We start from the raw sequence: 22,715 nt of genomic DNA, 5'->3' as shown, positions 1-22,715 counted from the left end.
TTGGGGCATCAGCTGTTCACTTGTATATATTAATGATCTGGATGAAGGGACTGGGGGCATTCTGGCAAAGTTTGCCGATGATACAAAGTTAGGTGGACAGGCAGGTAGTATTGAGGAGATGGGGAGGCTGCAGAAAATAATTAGACAATTTAGGAGAGTGGTCCAGGAAATGGCTGATGAAATTTAACATTAGCAAATACAAGGTCTTGCACTTTGGAAAAAAGAACACAGGCATGGACTATTTTCTAAACAGTGAGAAAATTCATAAAGCCAAAATACAAAAGGATCTGGGAGTGCTAATCCAGGATTCTCTAAAGGTTAGCTTGCAGGTTGAGTCCATGATTAAGAAAGCGAATGTAACATTGCCATTTATCTCAAGAGGGTTGGAATATAAAAGCAGAAATGTGCTTCTGAGAATTTATAAAGCTCTAGTTAGGCCCCATTTGGAATACTGTATCCAATTTGGGCTCCACACCTCAGGAAGGACATACTGGCACTGGAGCATGTCCAGCGGAGATTCACACAGATTATCCCTGGAATGGTAGGCCTAACATACGATAAACAGCTGAGGATCCTGGGATTGTATTCATTAGAGTTTAAAAGGTTGAGGGGTGATCCAATAGAAACTTACAAGATAATGCCTGGCTTAAAATGGTGGACACTGGGAAGTTGTTTCTGTCAGGCGGGGAGACTAGGACCCGTGGGCACAGCCTTAGAATTAGAGGGTGTCAATTTAAAAAGGAAAAGAGGAAACACTTCTTCAGCCAGAGAGTGGTGGGCCAGTGGAATTCATTGTCATGGAGCGCAGGCGAGGCTGGAACGTTAAATGTCTTCAAGACAGAGACTGATAAATTCTTGGTGTCGCAAGGAATTAAGGGCTACGGGGAGAGTGCGGGTAAGTGGAATTAAAATATCCATCAGCCATGATTAAATGGCAGAGTGGACTCGATGGGCCGAATTACCTTACTTCCACTCCTCTGTCTTATGGTCTTATGGAAATAGTGGAGTTGTTGTGTTTTCTTGACCATTGTATCCCTCTCATTTTAATTCCCCTCATTTTAATTCCCAAGACAGAGGGAAATCTTACCTGCACCTACCCTTTTAAATATTATGTAGCTTTCAATGAGATCACCTTTCATTCTCGAGAGAATACAGGCCCAGTTTGCCCAAACTCTCTTCATAGGATAGTTCTGCCATCCTGGGAACACATCTGCTGAACCTTCATTGCACTCCCTCAATGGAACTAAAGATATTAGAAGACCAAAACTAGACACATTACTGCTGGTGTGGTCTAACCAATTTAGTGCGTAGCTATGCACTGCCCTGGGTGAGGTTGAATATTCGTGTTGGGAGAAAGTGAGAACTGTAGATGCCTTAGATCAGAATCGAGAGTGTGGTGTTGGAAAAGCACAACAGGTCAGGCAGCATCCGAGGAGCAGGAGTATCGACGTTTTGGGCATGAGCCCTTCATCAGGAATTTAAGACTAAGATAAATAGGCTATCGAGTATCAGCGTGAACAAGGGTTATGGAGAGAAGGCGGGAGAATAGGATTGAGAAACCTATCATCCATGAGCAGACTCGATAGGCTGAATGGCCTAATTTCTGAATAGCCACCTTCCTGATGAAGTGCTCATGCCTGAAACATCGATTCTCCTGCTCCTCGGATGCTGCCTGACCTGCTGTGCTTTTCCAGCACCACACTCTCAACTCTGAATATTCATGGTTGAATATTTTACAATAAAAGGAATCTGCTGACTCTGACTTGGACTTGGCCACTATGGCTCATTGTGAGCAGACTGCAAATAACATCTGAGCTGAGCCACAGTACAATGGTACTTGTCAAAATGTTCAAGTAAAAATATTTCATTTCTAAAATAAACCTCATCAATCACAAAGAGTCTTGCCAACAAATGCTACAATTTTCAATGTCTATTTTTTGGAAAGTCTTGCATTAACTATGCAAAAGCACCAACTCATAGAACATATTAAAAGTAATCTGCAGACAGAGCCACAGCCAAGCACATTAAGACTTTCTAATGTAATGATCCGAAATTTCCATCTATATTGCCACAAATAATATGGAGCCTTATAAAAGACATAATCAAATCTGTGTTTAGATAACATAATAAAGGATCAGTCCAAAGCATTGCAGCCTTTGATTAGATTACAAGCTCATAGTCAATCCTTGCTGCATATCATTTTTTATACATATTGTACATTCATTCTTGGACACTTGCAAAAATGTAGTGGCATTTACAATGTTACAAGTTACAATGATATCTTGAGTGTTTTAATAGCTGTAAAAGTAAACATGCAGATGTAGCATAACCACTTCTCCAAGTCTTCATGTCTCTGATCTTTGATGTATCGGAACTGCTCAGTTCATGGTCCAGTTTGACCTTCAGACAATAATATGCAAGAAGAAGAACCTTTGAGCATCTACAGTGTACACTCAGCAGTAGCACTCTCTCACTTTCTCAGGTAGAAGGTTGTGGATTGAAGATTCACTCCAGAGGCATGAGTACTGTAATCGGGGCTGACACTCTCAGCACAGTACTTCCTGCAGGAATTATAAAACATGAAGGCGAGACCCCACCTGCCCTCTCAAGAGATTTTAAATGATCTTACGGCATTGTTTCAAAAGAAGTGCAATGCACCGCTCCCTGATATCACGGCCAATGTTTACCCCTCTGTAATATTACTAAAACTGTCTGCTCCTGGATGCAATTGCTGCTGCTGCTTTGCTCAGCCCAGAATACTTGTTGCCATTGTTCTTACATTACAACAGTGAGTGGTCATAGTGAAGTGTGGGTGTTACTAGCTGGGTCATCGTTTATTGCTTGTGCCTAGTTGCCTTTGAGAAGGTGTAGTGAGCTGCCTTGAAATACCACTGCAGGCTATCTGTGTGGGTACAACACAATGCCATTAGGGACAGAGTTTCAGGATTTTGACCCAGTGACAGTGAAAAGACGTGATATATTCCCAAGTTGGAATGTTGAGTGGCTTGAAGAGGAACTTGAAGGTGGTCAAGTTGTTCTGTACTGCTGTCCCTTGTCCTTCTAGATGGTAATAGTCACAGGCTTGGATAGAGCTGTTTAAGGAGCCTTGATGATTTTCTGCAGTGCATCTTGTAAATGGTATACACTACTGCTACTGAGTGTTGATGGTGGAGGGAGTGGATGCTTATTGATGTGGTGCCAATCAAGTGGGATGCTTTTTCTGGATGGTGTCAAACTTCTTGAGTGTTGTTGGAGCTGCACCCATTTGTGTAAGTGGGGAGTATTCCATTACACTCCTGACTTGTGCCTTGTAGATGATGGATAGGTTTTGGGGAGGCTGAAGCTTGAAGGTTCCTAGCCTCTGACCAGCTGTAGTTGCTAGAGTACTTACAGCTACTCAGATCAGTTTCTGGTCCGTGGTAATCCCAGGAGGTTGATAGTAGGGAATTCGGCAAATGGCAATGCCATTGAATGTCAAGGGACAATGGTTAAATTCTCTTGTTGAAGATGTTAATTGCCTGGCACTTATATACATGAATGTTACTTGTAACTTGCAAACATAAAGGAGACTTGGAGAATTACATTTTATATTGACTTTAAAGTCCATTAGGGTATCCTGAACTGATAAGAGGCACTACCTAAAAACAGTTTTGCTCTTAATTTGGATATATTCTTGGAAATATTTGATTATGATGCCAGGCTGTTGGTATTTTGGATTAGTTGTTTGAACAATTAATTAATCCACTGATTAAAAATGCAGAAAATCAATACTAGTAATAATATTTTTATTTTGAGTACCATCAATAAAAATCAGAATCTAAATTGTCTACTGATTCCCATTTCACATTGCCTGCCAGTAGACTTCACTATTTTTGTATCTTGCTTGAGTCATTTACCAGCACTGTGGTGTTGCTTCCTGCAGGTGGAGGTTGCTGGAAGTTGGCTTAATCTTAGTGCACAGGAAATTCAGCCTCTGTTTGTGGATCAGCAGCTGGATCCGGCCAATGGCTGTGTGAAGACCCATGGGTGTTCAAAGGATGCCTGGAATGGAGGATGCTGTCTTGTGGTTAAAGGGCTAATCCCTGCCAGCAGATCAAGTGTGTCTGTGAGGTTAGTGCATGTATAAATATTTCTAATATTCTTCATTATTTACCACTCCTCCCAATTAAGAGATGTTTTCTAAGAAACAACTTTATATTCAATGTGGACTATCCCAGTGCCATCCCAAAGTTTTCATGGCATTTAAGACAGCAGAGAGCGGCGCGAGCTGGGCGGAAGTGAAGTTGGAGCGCAGAGCTGGTCGGGAAGGTAAGTGATTGATATTTGAGTGGGTGTGTTCAGGATCCCAGGCCCTACAAAGTAGGGCCTCCCTCCCATCCTCCTCCTCTAACCTAACTTTAAAGTCCACAGGTAAGCTACTCAGTGTTCTTGTTTTGGAGACTAAGTGTAGAGTAATGGCAGCGCAGGCAGTAGAATGTTCCTCCTGCAGGATATTTGAGGTAGGGGTGACCACCGATGCTCCTGCCGACTTCATCTGCAGGAAATGCAGTCAGCTCCTGCTCCTCACAGAATGCGTTAGGGAACTGGAGCTGGAGTTGGATGAGCTGAGGATTATTCAAGAGGCTGAGAGGGTGATAGGTAGAAGCTACAGGGACATAGTTATGTCAGAGAACAGAGATAGCTGGGTAACAGTTAGAGGTGGGAAGGGGAGGAAGCAGGCAGTGCAGGGGTCCCCTGTGGTCGTTCCCCTCAACAATAAGTATAGCGCTTTGGATACTGTTGGGGGGGGAAGGCCTAGCAGGGGTAAGCTGCAGTGACCAGGTCTCTGGCACGAGGTCCGGCTCTGAGGCTCAGAAGGGAAAGGGGGAGAGGAGGAGAGTGCTAGTTATAGGAGACTCTATAGTTAGAGGGACAGACAGGCAGTTCTGTCGACATGGGCGAGACTCTCGGATGGTTTGTTGCCTCCCGGGTGCCAGGGTCCGAGACGTCTCGGACCGTGTCTTCAGAATCCTTAAGGGGGAGGGTGTGCAGCCAGAAGTCGTGGTGCATGTTGGCACCAATGACATAGGTAGGAAGAGGGGTGGGGAGGTCATTCAGGAGCTCGGAGTTAGGCTGGAAGCTAAAAGCTAGGACGGACAGAGTGGTCATCTCTGGGTTGTTGCCAGCGCCACATGACAGTGAGGCAAGGAATAGGGAGAGGGTGCAGTTGAACACGTGGCCGCAAGGATGGTGTAGGAGGGAGGGCTTCAGGTATTTGGACAATTGGACTGCATTCTGGGGAAGGTGAGACCTGTACAAGCAGGACGGGTTGCACCTGAACCAGAAGGCACCAATATCCTGGGAGGTAGGTTTGCTAGCACACTTTGGGGGATTTAAACTAATTTGGCAGGGGGATGGGATCCGGACTTGTAGTCCAGCAAGTAGGTTAGCTGTTTGTCAGGATGTCCAAGAATGTAGGGAGGATGTGGAGAAGGTAGCACTGACAGGGAATACTTGCGGACACACAGAGGGGTTCAAGTGTGTATACTTTAACGCAAGGAGTATCAGAAATAAGGTGGGTGAATGTAAGGCGTGGATCGGTACCTGGGACTATGATGTTGTGGCCATCACGGAAACGTGGATAGAAGAGGGACAGGAAAGGTTGTTGGAGGTTCCTGGTTACAGATGTTTCAGTAAGATTAGGGAGGGTGGTAAAAAAGGAGGGGGGGGTGACATTGCTAATTAGTAATGGTATAACGGCTGCAGAAAGGCAGTTCGAGGGGGATCTGCCTTTGGAGGTAGTATGGGCTGAAGTCAGAAATAGGAAAGGAGCAGTCACCTTGTTGGGTGTTTACTATAGGCCCCCCAATAGCAGCAGAGATTTGGAGAAACAGGTTGGGAAACAGATTGTGGAAAGGTACAGAAGCCACAGGGTAGTAGTCATGGACGATTTCAACTTCCCAAATATTGATTGGAAGCTCTTTAGATCAAGTAGATTGGACGGGGCGGTGTTTGTGCAGTGTGTCCAGGAAGCTTTTCTAACTCAGTATGTAGATTGTCCGACCAGAGGGGAGGCCATATTGGATTTGGTACTTGGTAACGAACCGGGACAAGTGATGGGCTTGTTAGTGGGTGAACATTTTGGTGATGGTGACCACAATTCTGTGACTTTCACCTTGGTTATGGAGAGAGATAGGTGCGTGCAACAGGATAGGTTTTACAATTGGGGGAAGGGTAAAAACGATGCTGTAAGACAGGATCTGAGGAGCATAAGTTGGGAGCATAGGCTGTCAGGGAAGGATGTCGTGGAAATGTGGAACTTTTTCAAGGAACAGATACGATGTGTCCTTGATATGTATGTACCTGTCAGGCAGGAAAGAGATGGTCGTGTGAGGGAACCTTGGTTGACGAGGGAGGTTGAATGTCTTGGCTTACATAAGGTTGAGGAAACAAGTTTCAGACAGAGCATTGGAGCATTGGAGGGATACAGGATAGCCAGGAGGGAGCTGAAGAAAGGGATTAGGAGAGCTAAGAGAGGGTATGAAAAATCTTTGGCGGATAGGATCAAGGATAACCCCAAGGCCTTTTATGCGTATGTGAGAAACATGAGAATGCCGAGAACGAGGGTAGGTCCGATCAAGGACAGCAGTGGGAGACTGTGTATTGAGTCAGAAGAGATAGCAGAGGTCTTGAATGAGTACTTTTCTTCAGTATTTACAAATGAGAGGGACCGTATTGTTGAAGAGGAGAGTGTGAAACGGGCTGGTAAGCTAGAGGAGATACTTGTTAGGAAGGAAGATGTGTTGGACATTTTGAACAACTTGAAGATAGACAAGTCCCCCGGGCCTGACGGGATATATCCTAGGATTATGTGGGAAGCAAGAGAGGAAATTGCAGAACCGTTGGCAATGATCTTTTCGTCTTCACTATCAACGGGGGTGGTACCAGGGGACTGGAGAGTGGCGAATGTTGTGCCCCTGTTCAAAAAAGGGAATAGGGATAACCCCGGGAATTACAGGCCAGTTAGTCTTTCTTCGGTGGTAGACAAAGTAATGGAAAGGGTACTGAGGGATAGGATTTATGAGTATCTGGAAAGACACTGCTTGATTAGGGACAGCCAGCATGGATTTGTGAAGGGTAGGTCTTGCCTTACAAATCTTAATGAATTCTTTGAGGAGGTGACCAAGCATGTGGATGAGGGTAGAGCAATGGATGTAGTGTACATGGATTTTAGTAAGGCATTTGATAAGGTTCCCCATGGTAGGCTTCTGCAGAAAGTCAGGAGACATGGGATAGAGGGAAATTTGGCCAGTTGGATAGAAAACTGGCTAACCGGTCGAAGTCAGAGAGTGGTGGTAGATGGTAAATATTCAGCCTGGAGCCCAGTTACAAGTGGAGTTCTGCAGGGATCAGTTCTGGGTCCTCTGCTGTTTGTAATTTTTATTAATGACTTGGAAGAGGGAGTCGAAGGGTGGGTCAGTAAATTTGCAGACGATACGAAGATTGGTGGAGTTGTGGATAGTGAGGAGGTCTGTTGTCGGCTGCAAAGGGACTTCGATATGATGCAGAGCTGGGCTGAGGAGTGGCAGATGGAGTTCAACCCTGTCAAGTGTGAGGTTGTCCATTTTGGAAGGACAGATAAGAATGTGGAATACAGGGTTAACGGTAGGGTTCTTAGTAAGGTGGAGGAACAGAGGGATCTTGGGGTCTATGTTTATAGATCTTTGAAAGTTGTCACTCAGGTGGATAGAGCTTGTAAGAAGGCCTATGGTGTATTACGTTCATTAGCAGAGGGATTGAATTCAAAAGTCGTGAAGTGATGTTGCAGCTGTACAGGACCTTGGTTAGGCCACATTTGGAGTACTGTATGCAGTTCTGGTCACCTCACTTTAGGAAAGATGTGGAAGCTTTGGAGAGGTTGCAGAGGAGATTAACCAGGATGTTGCCTGGAATGGAGAATAGGTCGTACAAGGATAGGTTGAGAGTGCTAGGCCTTTTCTCATTGGAACGGCGAAGGATGAGGGGTGACTTGATAGAAGTTTATAAGATGATCAGGGGGATAGATAGAGTAGACAGTCAGAAACTTTTTCCCCGGGTACAACAGAGTGTTACAAGGGGACATAAATTTAAGGTGAAGGGTGGAAGGTATAGGGGGGATGTCAGGGGTGGGTTCTTTACCCAGAGAATGGTGGGGGCATGGAATGCACTGCCTGTGGGAGTGGCAGAGTCAGAATCATTGGTGACCTTTAAGCGGCAATGGATAGATACATGGATGGGTGCTTAAGCTAGGACAAATGTTTGGCACAACATCGTGGGCCGAAGGGCCTGTTCTGTGCTGTATTGTTCTATGTTCTATGTTCTATGTTAATTTTAATACATCCAGGACCCAGATAAAGTTGTAACACTCCCAGCTTTTGTGTCACCAATCCCTCAATGCCTTGGAAATTAATTGTTTTGATTGGATCTGTGTCCTGTCGGTTCTATTTCTAACACACACTTAGGTGATCTTGACCTTTCCATCTGCAAATCCTGCTTCACTCAGTAAAATCAGAATAAATGATTGGATTCTCATTGTGTTTAATAATGACAGGTTAATATCTGAAGAGGTTCCAGCTGTCCAAATATCTTTAAGCAAAATAAAGCAAAGAGCTAACGGATGCTGGAAATCCGATACAAAAACAGAAATTGCTGGAGGAGCTCGGCAGATCAGGCAGCATCCATGGGGAGAGAAAGCAGAGTCAGTGTTTCAGGTCTAATTCACCTTTCATCAGAATCGCTGGACCTGATACATTGCCTTTGCCTTTGCTTTCTCTCCCCATGGATGCTGCCAGACCTGCTGATTTTCTCCAGCAGTTTCTATCCATGTATCTTACTTGGTGGGAGGTGGGGAAAGACATTTGTGACTTTGCCAATGTTATGCCTACCCTAAAGAGGAACCAGCTTGTCAGGAACAGCCTTTTGACCTGCATACACATACTCGGGATCAGGTCTGCACCATGTTTGGCTTATAACTGTGTAACTAGTGTTTCTCTTCCTTTCATGTCTAATTTGCGTGCTCATTATGGAATTGGACATTTATTGACAAAGTGGGCAGGAGAGTGAAGGAAGAAATGCTATCTATCTGGTCGATTGAAAATTCAATTTGGATGATCGTATTTTTATTATCTATTTAATTTCCTCTTTTATCTTGTTTCTGCCCCTCTACTGTTTAAAAACATCAGCTCTTATCAACACTCCAAATTGCAAGCTGTATGACTGTGGTAAAAACAACACTTTTCCACTGTTGGGCAACTGGGTATCTGCACTCACCTGGTTCAATTCTCATCTGTGTCTAGTCATAGCCAGAAGGTTGATGCTAATGGCTTCTCTTCCCATTCCTAAATCAGTGGCTTTTGTGTTACCTCAAGATCTGTATGATCTTGGAGGTCAGTAGTGTCTGTGACACCTTCTTCCAGAGAAAAGAATGGTTGAGTTTTCAACAAATGAATGTGTGTTAAAGACTAAGTTGAAATTAAAGTTGTCTTTTTCTCTAATTGTTGTGATGGAGGAACGCAAGTATTTTATGATTCTGCCAAGCTTAGAATGATACACACTGTGAACAGCTGTATTTTTATCTTTTTTGGAACAAAATGGATTGGGATTTTTTAAAAACAATCCATATTCAGATATGGACCAGATTTAGTGGGATTTATTTTTATCCAGCTTTGAAAATGGAACAAAGCCACCAGTGCACCTCCCAATGAAGGGGAACTCTGAACAATTTTCAGATTCAGACATCAGTTGACTTAGGTCAGAAAGCTGATAGTGTTATATGGGGACCTTGCTGCCCCCTGCTGATTATTGGCATACTGCACTCAACAGGTTGTGGCTTGGCTCAGATACAAGAGGTGAAGTCGGACTGGCAGCGGGCCCCATTCAAAATCTGTGCCCGCTGACCCACCCCTCTCAAAAATGAAAATTCCTAGGCTGGTTTGCAGTGACTTCCAGCTGACCCTTTCAGCGTTAGTAATTAGACCACTCAAAGCTTCAATATGACTGGGCCTTGAGTGCCAGGTACACACCCTCCCATTTGGGTTTGAAAATGGCAGTCAGTGTCTCCAGTTAATCACTTTTTGCATAGTTAAACAGTCTTCTGCCTATTTTGAGAAGAAGTGCTAAATGTCAATTCCATGGAGGTTGAACTGAGCTCTTGGCTTTACAGATGTGTCTAAGGTCTCCTTTGATTAATTTCAGCTAATTGTCCATTATTTCAGTCAGGAAATGGACAATCAGATTGCTATCTCTCCATCTGCTGTCTATTGGGATTTTGACTGCTTGGTTTGGGAGAGAATTCTAGTTTAACAGACCTTCGAGGTGAAATCAGATTAGGCCTGTGAGGTACATTAAGAAATTCTGCCAAGAGGAAAGTGACAGCTATCAAAAGGTTACTGTCATTGGTTTGACACAATGGATGAATTGCTTGCACATTCCAGCGTTGTTAACAAGTTGTGATGTAATGGATCCATTTATTTGAACTTCATAAAAGTAGTCACCCAGGATGAAGTTTGTCATTTTAAATGTCAACTGAACTGGAGAATCTCTCAAAATTATGTGGGTCAGAGTTCAAGTCTCTAACTGTTCAGTGAAGAGAAAACACTGCTGATAGAGAGAAAGGCCTGTTGGATCTCAACAGGAATTCAACCAGAACTTTCTCCCTAATATCTCTGAAATTGTTTAGGCTAAAGCATAATGGTCAAAACGTCTGTTTAGATTACTAAGCTTGTTACGTTCTTTATCATTTTACATATCATAGGGTTAGATGATAAATTATAATTGACTGCATCTGCTATTCTGATCATTCACATTATTTGTTGAAAAATATCAATGTATTAGTTGATTTGTAACCTTACTGAACTGCTCATCAATCCACCTTTGAAAGGCAGCAGAGTCTATCATGGGGACAGTATCCAGTTCACCCAACAAGCAGTCTTATTTTCAACGGCCTTTGATCTGGGTCATGCTGTCATATGACTAATTACTGGGCAGTGAAGGCAAAAACCCCTGATCATAAAAGTATGTGGGACCTCTTTCAGCATATATTGGTAATGCTGAATGTATTGAGACTATTCAGTGTAGCTGTTAATTTATAATGCTACCCTAGAGTTCACTTGTTCATTTTAAGGCTACAAGTGAGCAGGCAGTAATTATCTGGGGCATATATTGGTCTTTGCAATTGTGGTGTATTCCCAGTGGATACACTGACATGGATTGAAATATGCATCTACATGAAATATGTAATCCATGACAGAAGTCCCTGTAGCAAATACTTTAATTTATCTTATAGCTCTCAGCACTATTTATTGCCAATATCCAGACTGTGTAGATAAGATAGTTGCTAGAAATTTTCAAAGCCGTATCATAAACGTTGATGAATGATTTTAAAAAAGTTAGGTGAGTTTTAGTCAAGTAATACGTAGAAAGTTAATAATTCCAATTTTGAGGATGTGTCTTTGTGACACTGCTTTCCATCACTATTACCATCTTTGTGCAAAGAGTCTTTTAAATTACAATGTATAACATTTAGACAAATTGCTCTCCACAGGTTATTTAGTTTGCAGGTCCAGAGTCCTCCCAAAGTCTTTGTTGCCTTTGTTTATAAGGTTGAAGATGACACCAAAGTTGTTGTGAGGCCAGAGCTCACAACCTGTCCCGTCTCGCAGTGTGATTCAGAGGCACCGTCTACTGTGGATGGTGAGTGAAATAGGAATGAGTTCGTGTCTATCTCTAGAAAATACTAATAGGCATCGGAATCCTTTTTATTTATATAAATAAGACTGTTTTCAGATCTCGTTGTTTAGAAATTCAGCAGCACTGTTGTACATTTGATTTGATCCCCATGCTCCCTCTGGCACTTGAGCACGATATGCCCTGCAGTTACTGTGTGAGCTGCTCATTGAGGTTATTATTTTACCAAGAACTAAATTGGTTTATTTAGAATTTAATAACATGTATTTTCCACTATATATCCCCACTATGATTTCTAAATTCATCACCAATTAACAACTGCATTCAGTCTAATGAAAGTATCAGACTTGAGTTTCACACTATACTGTGGAGACCATAGATGTAATTGTGCAGCAACATGTATTTGGTGACTTGAGCTCTTTACAGAAATCTCTTTCCAAAATACACACAACAGTTGCCTTCTTTTTTTGCCATCTTATTTAGCTGTTCTGACATTTTATTTTATAATGTACAGCAGCCAGGACTAACACACATTGCCAAGTGTGGAGATCCTAGTTAATGACTCTATTTATGTCTTGTACAGAGGATGTATTCCTAACATAATTTCTCGGTTATAGTGACTCCATTTTGTTTTTATCCAGTGATTTTCAAGAGCCTAAGAAAGTCCAAATGACAGGTGTATGAATCAACTAATTATTTTCAAAAATCTTTACTTGTGTTGATTCAGCCTTGGTATTGCATAGCCAAGAGAAAGGATCTTGTCTTTGACATTGGTGTCAGTAATGAATGGACATCACTTGTAAATGTATTGCATGTCCACCTTCCCACAGACTTTCCATGGGCCTTTACTCTGTAAGATGTGCTGAAAACCAAAACAAAATGTCATTCTCCAAAGAGAATCTAAGCTTTGTGAGAGCGGTGGGGGTGGAACAGCCTCCAATAAGAAATGAAACTTTGCAGAAATGACCCTCCAAATTTACAAAATTACATTTTCAGTGTCAGAGAGGCTGTTGGTAAGTAATTAAGATTTTAGCACTGCTAGTTCCTATTGGACAGGTGTCTGGAGGGCTCCTGAATATAGAATATTGAATAATGCTCAGAGTTGGACCTTGCTGAGTCCGTGCTGATTTGGAACTCAAGACTGGGCATCCTTAAGGTGCTGTGAGCATCAACGGTGACTGGGCCGGCATGGTGGCTCAGTGGTTAGCACTGCTGCCTCACAGTGCCAGGGACCTGGGTTTGATTCCGGCCTCATGGGACTATCTCTGTGGATTTTGCACATCCTTCCTGTGTCTGTGTAGGTTTCCTCCGGATGCTCTGGTTTCCTCCCACAGTCCAAAGATGTGCAGATTAGGTAAATTGGCTGTGCTAAATTGCCCATAGTGTTCAGGGATGTGTAGGTTAGGTGCATTAGTCAGAGGTAAATATAGGGTAGGAGGAATGGGTCTGGATGGGTTACACTTTGGAGGTTTGGTTTGGATTTGTTGGGCCGAAGGAGGGGAAAAAAAACAGCAGCAACCTCACGGCCTTCCACATTCCCCACTCAACCATTACCATCAAGTCAGGGGGTAACCCTGGTTCAATGGAGAGTGCAGGAGGGCATGCCAGGAGCAGCAACAGGCATACCTGAGGATGAGGTGTCAACCTGGTGAAGCTACCAAACAGCACTACTTGCATGTCAAACAGCATAAGCAGAAAATGACAGACCTAAGCAATCCCACAATAACAGATCAGATCTAAGTTCTGCATTCTTGTCTCATCCTGTTGTGAATAGTAGTGGACAATTATACAAATCCCTAATGGAGGAAGAGCCTCCATAAATATCCCAATCCTCAATGATACCCAACACATCAGTACAAAAGATATGGCTGAAGCATTCGTAACAATCTTCAGTTAGAAGTGCAAAGTGGATGATCCTTCTGTGCCTCCTCAAGTGGTCCCCAGCATCACAGATATCAGTCTTCAACCAATTCAATTCATTCCAAGTGATATCAAGACGCAGTTGGAGACACTGGATATTGCAAAGGCTATGGGCCTTGACAACATTCCGGCAATAGTACTGAAGATTTGTGCACCAGAACTTGCTGCTCCTGTAGCCAAGCTGTTCCAGTACAATTATAACACTAGTAACTACCTGACAGTGTGGGAAATTGCTCAGGTATGTCCTGTACACACAAAGCAGGACAAATCCAAACTGGCCAATACCCCCCCATCAGTCTGCTCTTGATCATCAGTAAAGTGATGGAAGGTGTCATCGACAGTGCTATCAAGCAGCACCTGCTCAGCAATGTATCTGCTCATTGACATTCAGTTTGGGTTCTACCAGGGACACGCAGCTCCTGACTTCATTACTTGCATTCAAACATGGAGAAAAGAGCTGAATTCCAGGAGAGAGGTGATAGTGACATCAAGACTGCATTCGACTGAGTTTGGCATCAAGGAGCCCTGGCAAAACTGGAATCAGTGGGAATCGGGGGGTCAAAATCTCCACAGGTTAGAGTCCTATCTGGCACATAGGAAGATGGTCGTAGTTGTGGAGGTCATCTCGGCTGCAAGACATCTCTGCAGTTCTTCAGGGTAGTGTCCTAGGTCAAACCGGCTTCAGCTGCTGCATCAATGATCTGCGTCCATCATGAAGTGGGAAGTGGGGCTGTTCGCCAATGATTGCACAATGTTTAGCACCATTCACGACTCCTCAGATACTAAAGCAGTCTATGTTCAAATTCAACAAGATCTGGACAATATCCAGATTTGGGCTGACAGGCAGTGATCTTCTCCAATAAGAGACCATCTGATCACCGATCTCTGGCATTATCATCACTGAATCCCCCATTATCAATATCCTTGGGGTTACCTTTGACCAGAGTTAAACTGGACTCATTACATAAACTCAGTGGTGACAAGAGCAAGACAGAGGCTAGGATTATTGTGGCAAATAACTCACTTCCTGACTCTCCAAAGCTTGTTCACCATCTACAGAGCACAAGTCAGGAATGTGATGGAATAGTTCCCACTTTCCTGGAGGAATGCAGCTCCAACAACACTCAAGAAATCTGAAAACAGGACAAAGCAGCCTGCTTGATTGGCACCACATCCATAAGCATGCACTCTGTCCACTCCGATGCTCAGTAGCAGCAGTGTATATTATCTGCAAGATGCAATGCAGAGACTTAACAAAGAAACTTAGACAACACCTTCCAAACCCTTGACCACTCCAATCTAGAAAGACAAGAGCAGCAGATACATGGGGACACCACCATCTGCAAATTCCCCTCAAAACCACTCACCATCTTGACTTGTAAACATATCGCCATTCCTTCAGTGTTGCTGGTTCATAATCCTGGAATTCCCTCCCTAATGGCATTGTGGGTCAACCTTTGGCATGTGGGCTGCAGCTGTTCAAGAATCCAGCTCCTTGTGGGGTGGGGTGGCAACTGGGGGTGGGCAATAACTACTGGTCCAGTCAGCGATGTGGATATCCCATGAGTGAATTTTTTAAAAAATTCCACGGTGGCCAGAATGGCTTCAGATTACTTTGGAGAATAATTAGAGAGATTCTTAAACAAATTTAATCACTCTTGGGCTATTCAAAAGGTTCATCACTAATTGTTTTTCCTCATGTTCTGTACTCTTGCAGTGCTAAAACCGTTATCACTTGCACAAGATAATGCCCTTGTTCAAAACTTTATTCAGAACAGTGCTCCATGGGACCCTGAGGGATGGACAACTTGGTGAGTCTGTGTGCTGACAACATGTTTGTGAATTGAATGGGCATACAGTGATATCCAACTATAATGACCATAACATGTGACATTGGCTGTGATTTGTTCATGACCTTATATGCACTTTGGCGTGAAACATTAATCCTGATTATAGTGTAAACAGTGTTTGTGAAAATAAATTCAGCTCCCTTCACCTAAAATTAACAATGGTTGACTATTTGGGTGAAGTCAAAAAGTGTGGTGCTTGAAAAACACAGCCATTTGGGTGCAGCTCTGTTCCAGTTGTTCCACAAAATTTCTCGGTTTTGATGCAATTGATTTTCCTTTTTCTGTTATCAATGCCACTGGGTTTTAATTTCACAGAAAAATGGGTAGAATCACACAGTCGGTTCCTAAAGCATTAGAAAGAATTCAGTGTGAGCAATAATGAATCTGTCTCCTTGTGAGTAGTGATCATACCAGTAATGTCAAGAGAGGAAGTAAAAATTGTTTAACACAAGAGTTCATGTTGGGTCCTACGTCAAAATGAAAAGCCTCCATAATGCCTCCAGAGGACTGTTGTGATGCGTACAAGATGCAGTCCATCACATTTCATCTTGTAGATGGTACACATTGCTGCCTCTTTACCCTGATAGGAGAGGGAATGAAAGCTTCAGGCACTGAGTGGGGTCTTGATCAAGTGGGCTACTTGTTCTGGATGGTGTTGAGCTGCTTGAATGTTGTTGGGATTGCACTAATTGAGGCAGTTTGAGAGTATTCCATTGAACTCCTGACTTGTGCCTTGTAGATGGTGGACAGGCTTTGAGGAGTCAGGAGGTGAGTTATTTGCTGCAGGAATCATAGCCTTTGACCTGCTGTTGTAGCCGCAATTTTCTTTTGTGGCTGGACAGTTAGGTTTCTGGTCAGTGGCAAACCCTGGATGCTGATAGTGGGGGACTTAACAATGATGTGTTGATAGTTAAGTGGAGATGGTTATTTCCTAGCAATTGTGTGGTCTGGGTGTTACTGGCCTCTGTCTCAAGTATGAGTGTTCTCCTGTTCTATCTGCATGGGCAGGCACAAACTGCTTCATTATCTGAACAATTGCAAATGAAATTAAATACTGGGCAACCATTGGAAAACTGTCTCACCTCTCACATTCTGACAGAAGGAAAGTCAGTTTTGATGCAGGTGAAGCTGGCTGGTCCTGGGAAACTCCAGCAAGAAACAAAAATTGGTGGAGTTGTGGATAGTGAGGAGGATTGTCAGAGGATACAGCAGGAATGGGCATGGGCAGAAAAATGGCAGATGGAGTTTAATCTGGACAGATATGAGGTGATGCATTTTGGAAGGTCAAGTACAGGTGGAAATTATACATTGAATGGTAGAATCATTAGGAGTATTGATATACAGAGGGATCTGGGTGTGCAGGTCCACAGATCACTGAAGGCAGGTAAATAAGATGGTAAAAAAAGCCTATGACATGCTTGTCTTCATTTAAGTATAAGGATAGGCAAATTATGCTGCAGCTTTATCGAACTTTAGTTAGGTCACACTTGGAATATTGTGTTCAGTTCTAGTCACTGCATTACCAGAAGGAAGTTGGTGCTTTGGAGAGGGTACAGAACAGGTTTACCAGGATGTTGCCTGCTATGTGGGATTTTAGTTATGAAGAATGGTTGGATAGACTGAGTTTGTTATCACTGGAGCACAGGAGTTTGAGGGGCGACCTGATTGACATTTGTAAGATCACAAATGATATGGATAGAGTGGGAAGTATGAAGCTTTTTCTCAGCGTGAACAGGTCAATTACTAGGGACATGGGCTCAGGGTGGGGGGGGGGGGGGGGGAGGTGGGGTGGGGTGCGGTGGTGATGTGGAGTTTAAAAGAGATATGCGAGGCAGGTTTTAAAAGAGATATGCGAGTGCCTGAAACATGCTGCCAGAGGAGGTGGTGCTAGCAGACGCAATAGCAGCTTTCAAGAAGCACCTGGACAAATACATGAATAGGAAGGGAATAGAGGGATTCAGATCCTGTAAGTGAAGACAGTTTTATTATAGGAGGGCAAAAGGTGTGGGCGCAGGCTTGGAGAGTCAATGGGCCTATTCCTGTACTGTAGTGTTCGTTGTTCTTTGTTCCCTGCAGCAGTGTGCTGGGGCTGAATTGACTGGACCTCCAGCAATCTCAACCACTTCACTTGGTGCAACTTGTGACTCTAGTTGGGCTCCTATTGGTTTTTAATTTTGCTCATGCTCCTTGATGTTGTACTCAGTCAAACACTATCATAACATCAAAAAACAGTTGTCCTTGCCTTGTCTTGTCTTTGAAGCAAGAGTGTAATAAAATCTGGAGCTGAATGGAATTCAAGCTGAGCATCAGTGAGTAATAGTAGTAACAGAACCAGTGTGTAAGTGACACTTGTTTGCATGTCAATGGCACCTCCTATCCTTTTGTTGTTGTTTGACAGAAACTGAGTTGGATTTGTCTGGGACTTTGCGATTAAAAATAAATGTGGGCAATATTCCACATTGTTGGATTGCATCAAATTAGCTAGGTATCCATCTAGTTCTCTGGCATAAATCTTCAGTACTACTGCTGTGATCTTACCCATAACCTTTGCTGTATCCAGTGCACTTAGTATTTCTTGAGATTACATGGAATGAAGTGATTGACATTTGTGATGCTGGGGACCCATAGAGGTTGCTGAGGTGGTTCATCTACTCAGCATTCTAGGTTGAAATAGTTGTTTGTTATACACTTGTGGGGCTGTGTAGGCATGTTTATGGAGCTACCCTAGTTGTTTTAATAAATTGTTGCCATTTTGACTGAATGTAATGGAACTGCATGCTTTTGATTTGACCTATCAGTTTACAGATTGGGAGGCTTTGTGCAATGTACTCTGCGTTTGCAGTTTAGCGTGCATGTGGTCTTGTATTATAGCAGAGGCTTGCACTTCGTTTTTAGGTGCATTTCATGCAGCTTCTGGCATGCTCTCCTGTGCACCACCTCATTTATTGAGAATTGGTTATCCAGCTTGATGTTAGTGGTAGATTGAGGGATGTTCTGGGTAGTCAGCTTACAGGTGGTAATGGAGTACAATCCTGTTACTGCTGATGGTGCAGTGTGCTTCATGGGTGCCCAGTTTTTAGCTGTTGGATCTGTTCTGAATGTACCCCACTTAGCCTTGTGGTAGTAACACATAACACAGAGGCAGCTGCCCTCCATGTGACTATGGAACTTCTTCCGCAAACATTGCATGATGGTCACAGACTTGGGCAGATAGATTGGTGAGAACTTAAACAAATAGGTTTTTTTCCCTTGTCTTGGTTTTCATCAGCAGTCTGGCAACTATGCCTTTCAAGTTTTGGCCAGTTTGGTAAATAGTATGACTGCTAAAGCATTCTTGGTGAGGTATATTCAAGTTCCTCACCCTTCTGTTGTCGTGTTCAAAGTGGAGACTTAAGTGGTTTGGAGTCAATGTTGAAGGCTACCTTGGCCATTCCTGACTGACTGTACCACTGTGCTGCCACCTAGAGGATCTGCCCTACTGGAGAAGGCATACTCAGAGATGGTGATGGGGGAGTGAGGGTCATTAGCCAAAGGTGTGATTTTGTCAGGATTTTGTTTGACTTGTCTGCAGAACAGCTCTCCCAGTTTCTGCTGGGTTAATTAAGAGTTAACCATATTACAGTAGATCAGGAGTCATGTTAATGTCAAGATTAAGTAAGGATGGCAAGTTTCCTTCCCTACAGTTGTTTTAAAGTTATTTTTGACCATCTGATTGCTTTACGGTCACCATTTAATTCCAGATTTCCATTTAATTAATGGAACCTAAAATCACAAACTGCTGTGGTGGCATTGGAACTCAATATTTCAAGGTTAGCAGTCGAGGGTTTTAGATCAATGTAACCAGCCACATGATCACTTTGCGATCAGACCGAGCAGAATTTATCTCCTTGGTATTGTGGGGCCTTGTCATTTGTAGTGCTTTTGTTGAAACAATAGTGGCTTCCTTTCAGAGTAGTTTGTTACCTGTGAAGTGCTTTGGAATGTCTGAGACATGAAAGGTACTTTATAAATGCAAATTTGTTGATTATGATTTTAGGAAATTTCTGACTGCATTTCAGTTACTTTAGTGTTTGCCTGACCATTTAACCTTTGCAGACTGGATAACCAAGACTGGGACTTCAACATAATGGCAATTGTGCAAAATCTTTTTAAATAAAGAATCTGGGTAATTGCATGCAACACAATATTGAAATATTTCCTCCGATTGCTTTAATGCCATACATTTTGAATAGAACTACATCAGCATCAATTCTAAAACTTACAGAAGTATAGTGTGAAATTACAAGTCACTGAAGCTGAACCATAACTGGCACCGTTGTTCCAGTAGACTTTGTATGAATACCTATTGATGCTGTATATCAAAGTGCGAAGGAAGTCACTGTGCACTGTGTACATCATCTTCATGTATAGTCATATATGGCCTTTATGTGTCGTTCCTTTCATGAACAAGCATCAACATGACTATCATTAAAATGGTTAATAAAAACAATGCAATAAATGACCAAATATTTTTGTAAATGTTTGAATGATAAAAATTGTTTAAGACACTGAAATAATTCCCTTTCGTTCTTCTACAAAATGCCCCATGATTGTTTACTTTTATTTCATTGGAGAGAAGGAACTTCTGCTTTTTAACACTCTAAATGACAGCAGTTCCTCTGACAGTGTAGCCTTGTCTCAGTGCTGCACTGGAGGCTCAGATGCGATAATGCCCTGTGGAGCTGACTCTCAGGTGAAAGCTGGTACTCACTAAATGAGTGCAAGTTCTTTTATTTCTTTAGCTTCTGCTATTTTCCCTTCCTAGTTCTTTACCCCATTATTCCTTCTGTCAAAGCATCAATCACCGCGATACAATTGTAAGGATGGTGTCAACCTTCAGGCATTACACCCAAGCAGCCATACTTTATTTCTGAAGCTAAGTTAAGTATATTGCAGCTGCACCCAATCTTCATGGCTTCAAGTCAAGAAGAAATCCCTTCCCACGATCAAATTTGTCTTCTCTGAGCTCACTTTGCAATTTAGTCAGTTAACCATGTTTGATCACTTTGCAAACCAGCAAGGAACCAATCTTTGTTTCAGTTACTAAAAACCTCTTTATTTTTCAGCTTCTATCTCTTAGAGCTGACAGATTGCATTCTTCAGGATATTTCTGTCATCATTACTCGTCTGCTGAAGGATGAGCAGGATGTACAGTTTCAATGCAGAATTGGAGAAATCAAGGTAACCTCAGGACTTCTGCTGTGCATTAAAAGACATTGCAGAAGAATCACTGTTAAATGCTGTAACATTCGCTATCTTTCTGAATGTACAAGTTGTGATGCTGTGCAATGGTGGTCTTTTTGCTGCAAAGGTACCCGTGCATAAGAATCATTGACTTTGCAGATCCTGTTTACACAGCAGCTATGGTGTTTGATCTTTGCTGCTGTGATCAATTAAAGTGCATGACATAAATATGATAGAATAACGGTTCCATTTCCTCACGACTGTTTATATAGACCATCTGCAAAATCAAAAGGTTTCAAATTATGGTTATGTCGGTGGACTGATTTAAGTCCTCATTTGTTTTGCTCCATGCAGTACAACTAGGCAAATGCGTCAGAGTGTAATTTCATACTGTCTGACTCGTGTAGTGCTTGAGGGAAGGAAGGTACTTTGCAAACGCTGAGGAAGATTGAAAATGTTAAACATTCTATTGATCAAATGTGACACTTTGGGAAGGTATATGGAGCGGATCATTTGATTACATCATCATATGACAACCAGGCAATTTAACTCCATTTAAACAGGTTTCTGTGGGAATCAGCTCCCAGCCAATCATTTATTTCCAACTAGTTCTGCACTGTCTGCACTACTTCTGCACGGTTTGCAAAAGCAGCGCGCCGGTTTCAAATCTGCATTTTACTTTTAGAATTGTGCAAATGATTGTTACTTCTCAAACAAAAAATCTACCTATAGAGGACAGTGATAAAATGAGAACCATATACACAATCAACTTGAAATTAAAAATGAAAAGATTCAGAAATATGTAGTCATCACATCTTCAATCATTTTCAATGTTTTGCCAATTATTTTAAATTTATTGTTGATCCAGTTGCCAGAGGACATGGTTTCTCTCTAAATATTGGATCAATACCTCTCATAACTTTACACTAGGTCTCTCCTTAATCTCCTCACTAAGGAGAGCAATCCAAGCTTCTCCAAAACTTGCCATCTAATTCAAGGTCTCTCATTCTTAGTAACCATCCTGAATAATCTCTCCAAGCCTTAACATCCTTCTTACAGTGTGATTCACAGAATTATACACACTACACCAGCTTAAGGCTGCCAGTGATTTATAAAAATTTAGATTGTAAATGGGGCAGGGAAGAAAAGATTGATTTGAAGGTGATTCATACCTTTCTTGCTAATGTCTAAGAGTAAAGCAAAACTTATTTTGTTCTTGTAAAAGGTAATTAGTGGTACACCAGTAGGTAAATGAATGTTGTGCTTTGTTTAAGATACTGGACGCTGCGAAATTGCGTGTGGAACAGAAGCCAGTTGAAAATCTTACTGTCTTTGACATTTTGTGGAAAAAGGTGCCTGGAGCTACAGATCACTTGCATCTGAGTGCCACGTTGCAGTGGACCTACCCACCAAACACAGCAAGTTGCTTCAAGATATACTTTAGAGGACTAAGCTACCATAAAAACCAAAATGTTCCAGATTCTGAGCCAATATATATTGGTCGAACAAATGCAAACCTTTACCGTGTGGTGAATTTGCGACTTCCCAGTGCTCCAGCTGGCGAGCCCTGTCGAGTGGAGTTTCTGATTCAGCCACTGACTCAGGCAGGTTTTGCATTACTTGAGTCGACGTGTGGAAGGTTAACTCTCAATTACACTCAACCTCCTGAAATCAGTAACACACAGTAGCTTTGCTGTCTGAAAAGATAATAATAAATAAAAGTTCTGTTGGTTTCTGTTTTTGTGTGTGCTCATGGCTGGTAGTGTCCAGGAGTTAGTTAACTGGTGTTGGGTTGCTTTGCTTTTCTGAGGCCAGTGGAACAAAGTAACCTCATCACCTTGCAAACCTCCAAATCACCTTCTGGTCTTGGATATCATGTGCTGTGTGCATTCTTGCAAAATGGGAAGGTGGTGGCATGGTAGCATTGTCACTGAACTAGTAAACAAAAGACCCAGGCTAATGCTCCAATGTTATTGGTTCAAAACCCACTCGGGCATTTAAATTCAGCTCATAAACCTG

At 42.5% G+C, this 22,715-nt stretch overlaps 1 protein-coding gene across 1 annotated transcript in view; it reads left to right on the top strand.

Moving 5' to 3' along the window:
- Positions 1-22,435, top strand: part of engase (endo-beta-N-acetylglucosaminidase) — a 59,555-nt gene extending 37,120 nt beyond the window's left edge. Inside the window, exons 10-14 of the mRNA XM_072558508.1 lie at positions 3,923-4,110; positions 11,561-11,709; positions 15,341-15,434; positions 20,579-20,693; positions 21,971-22,435. Coding sequence (XP_072414609.1) covers positions 3,923-4,110; positions 11,561-11,709; positions 15,341-15,434; positions 20,579-20,693; positions 21,971-22,384 — 960 coding nt within the window. The 3' untranslated portion in view covers positions 22,385-22,435. The remainder of the gene's footprint in view (positions 1-3,922; positions 4,111-11,560; positions 11,710-15,340; positions 15,435-20,578; positions 20,694-21,970) is intronic.
- The last annotated feature ends 280 nt before the right edge of the window (positions 22,436-22,715 follow it).

This window comes from Chiloscyllium punctatum, chromosome 39, assembly GCF_047496795.1.
Source record: "Chiloscyllium punctatum isolate Juve2018m chromosome 39, sChiPun1.3, whole genome shotgun sequence".
NCBI classification, from domain to species: domain Eukaryota; kingdom Metazoa; phylum Chordata; class Chondrichthyes; order Orectolobiformes; family Hemiscylliidae; genus Chiloscyllium; species Chiloscyllium punctatum.
Note: the sequence above shows the minus strand (reverse complement) of the source record. Positions and strands in the feature narration are given on the sequence as shown.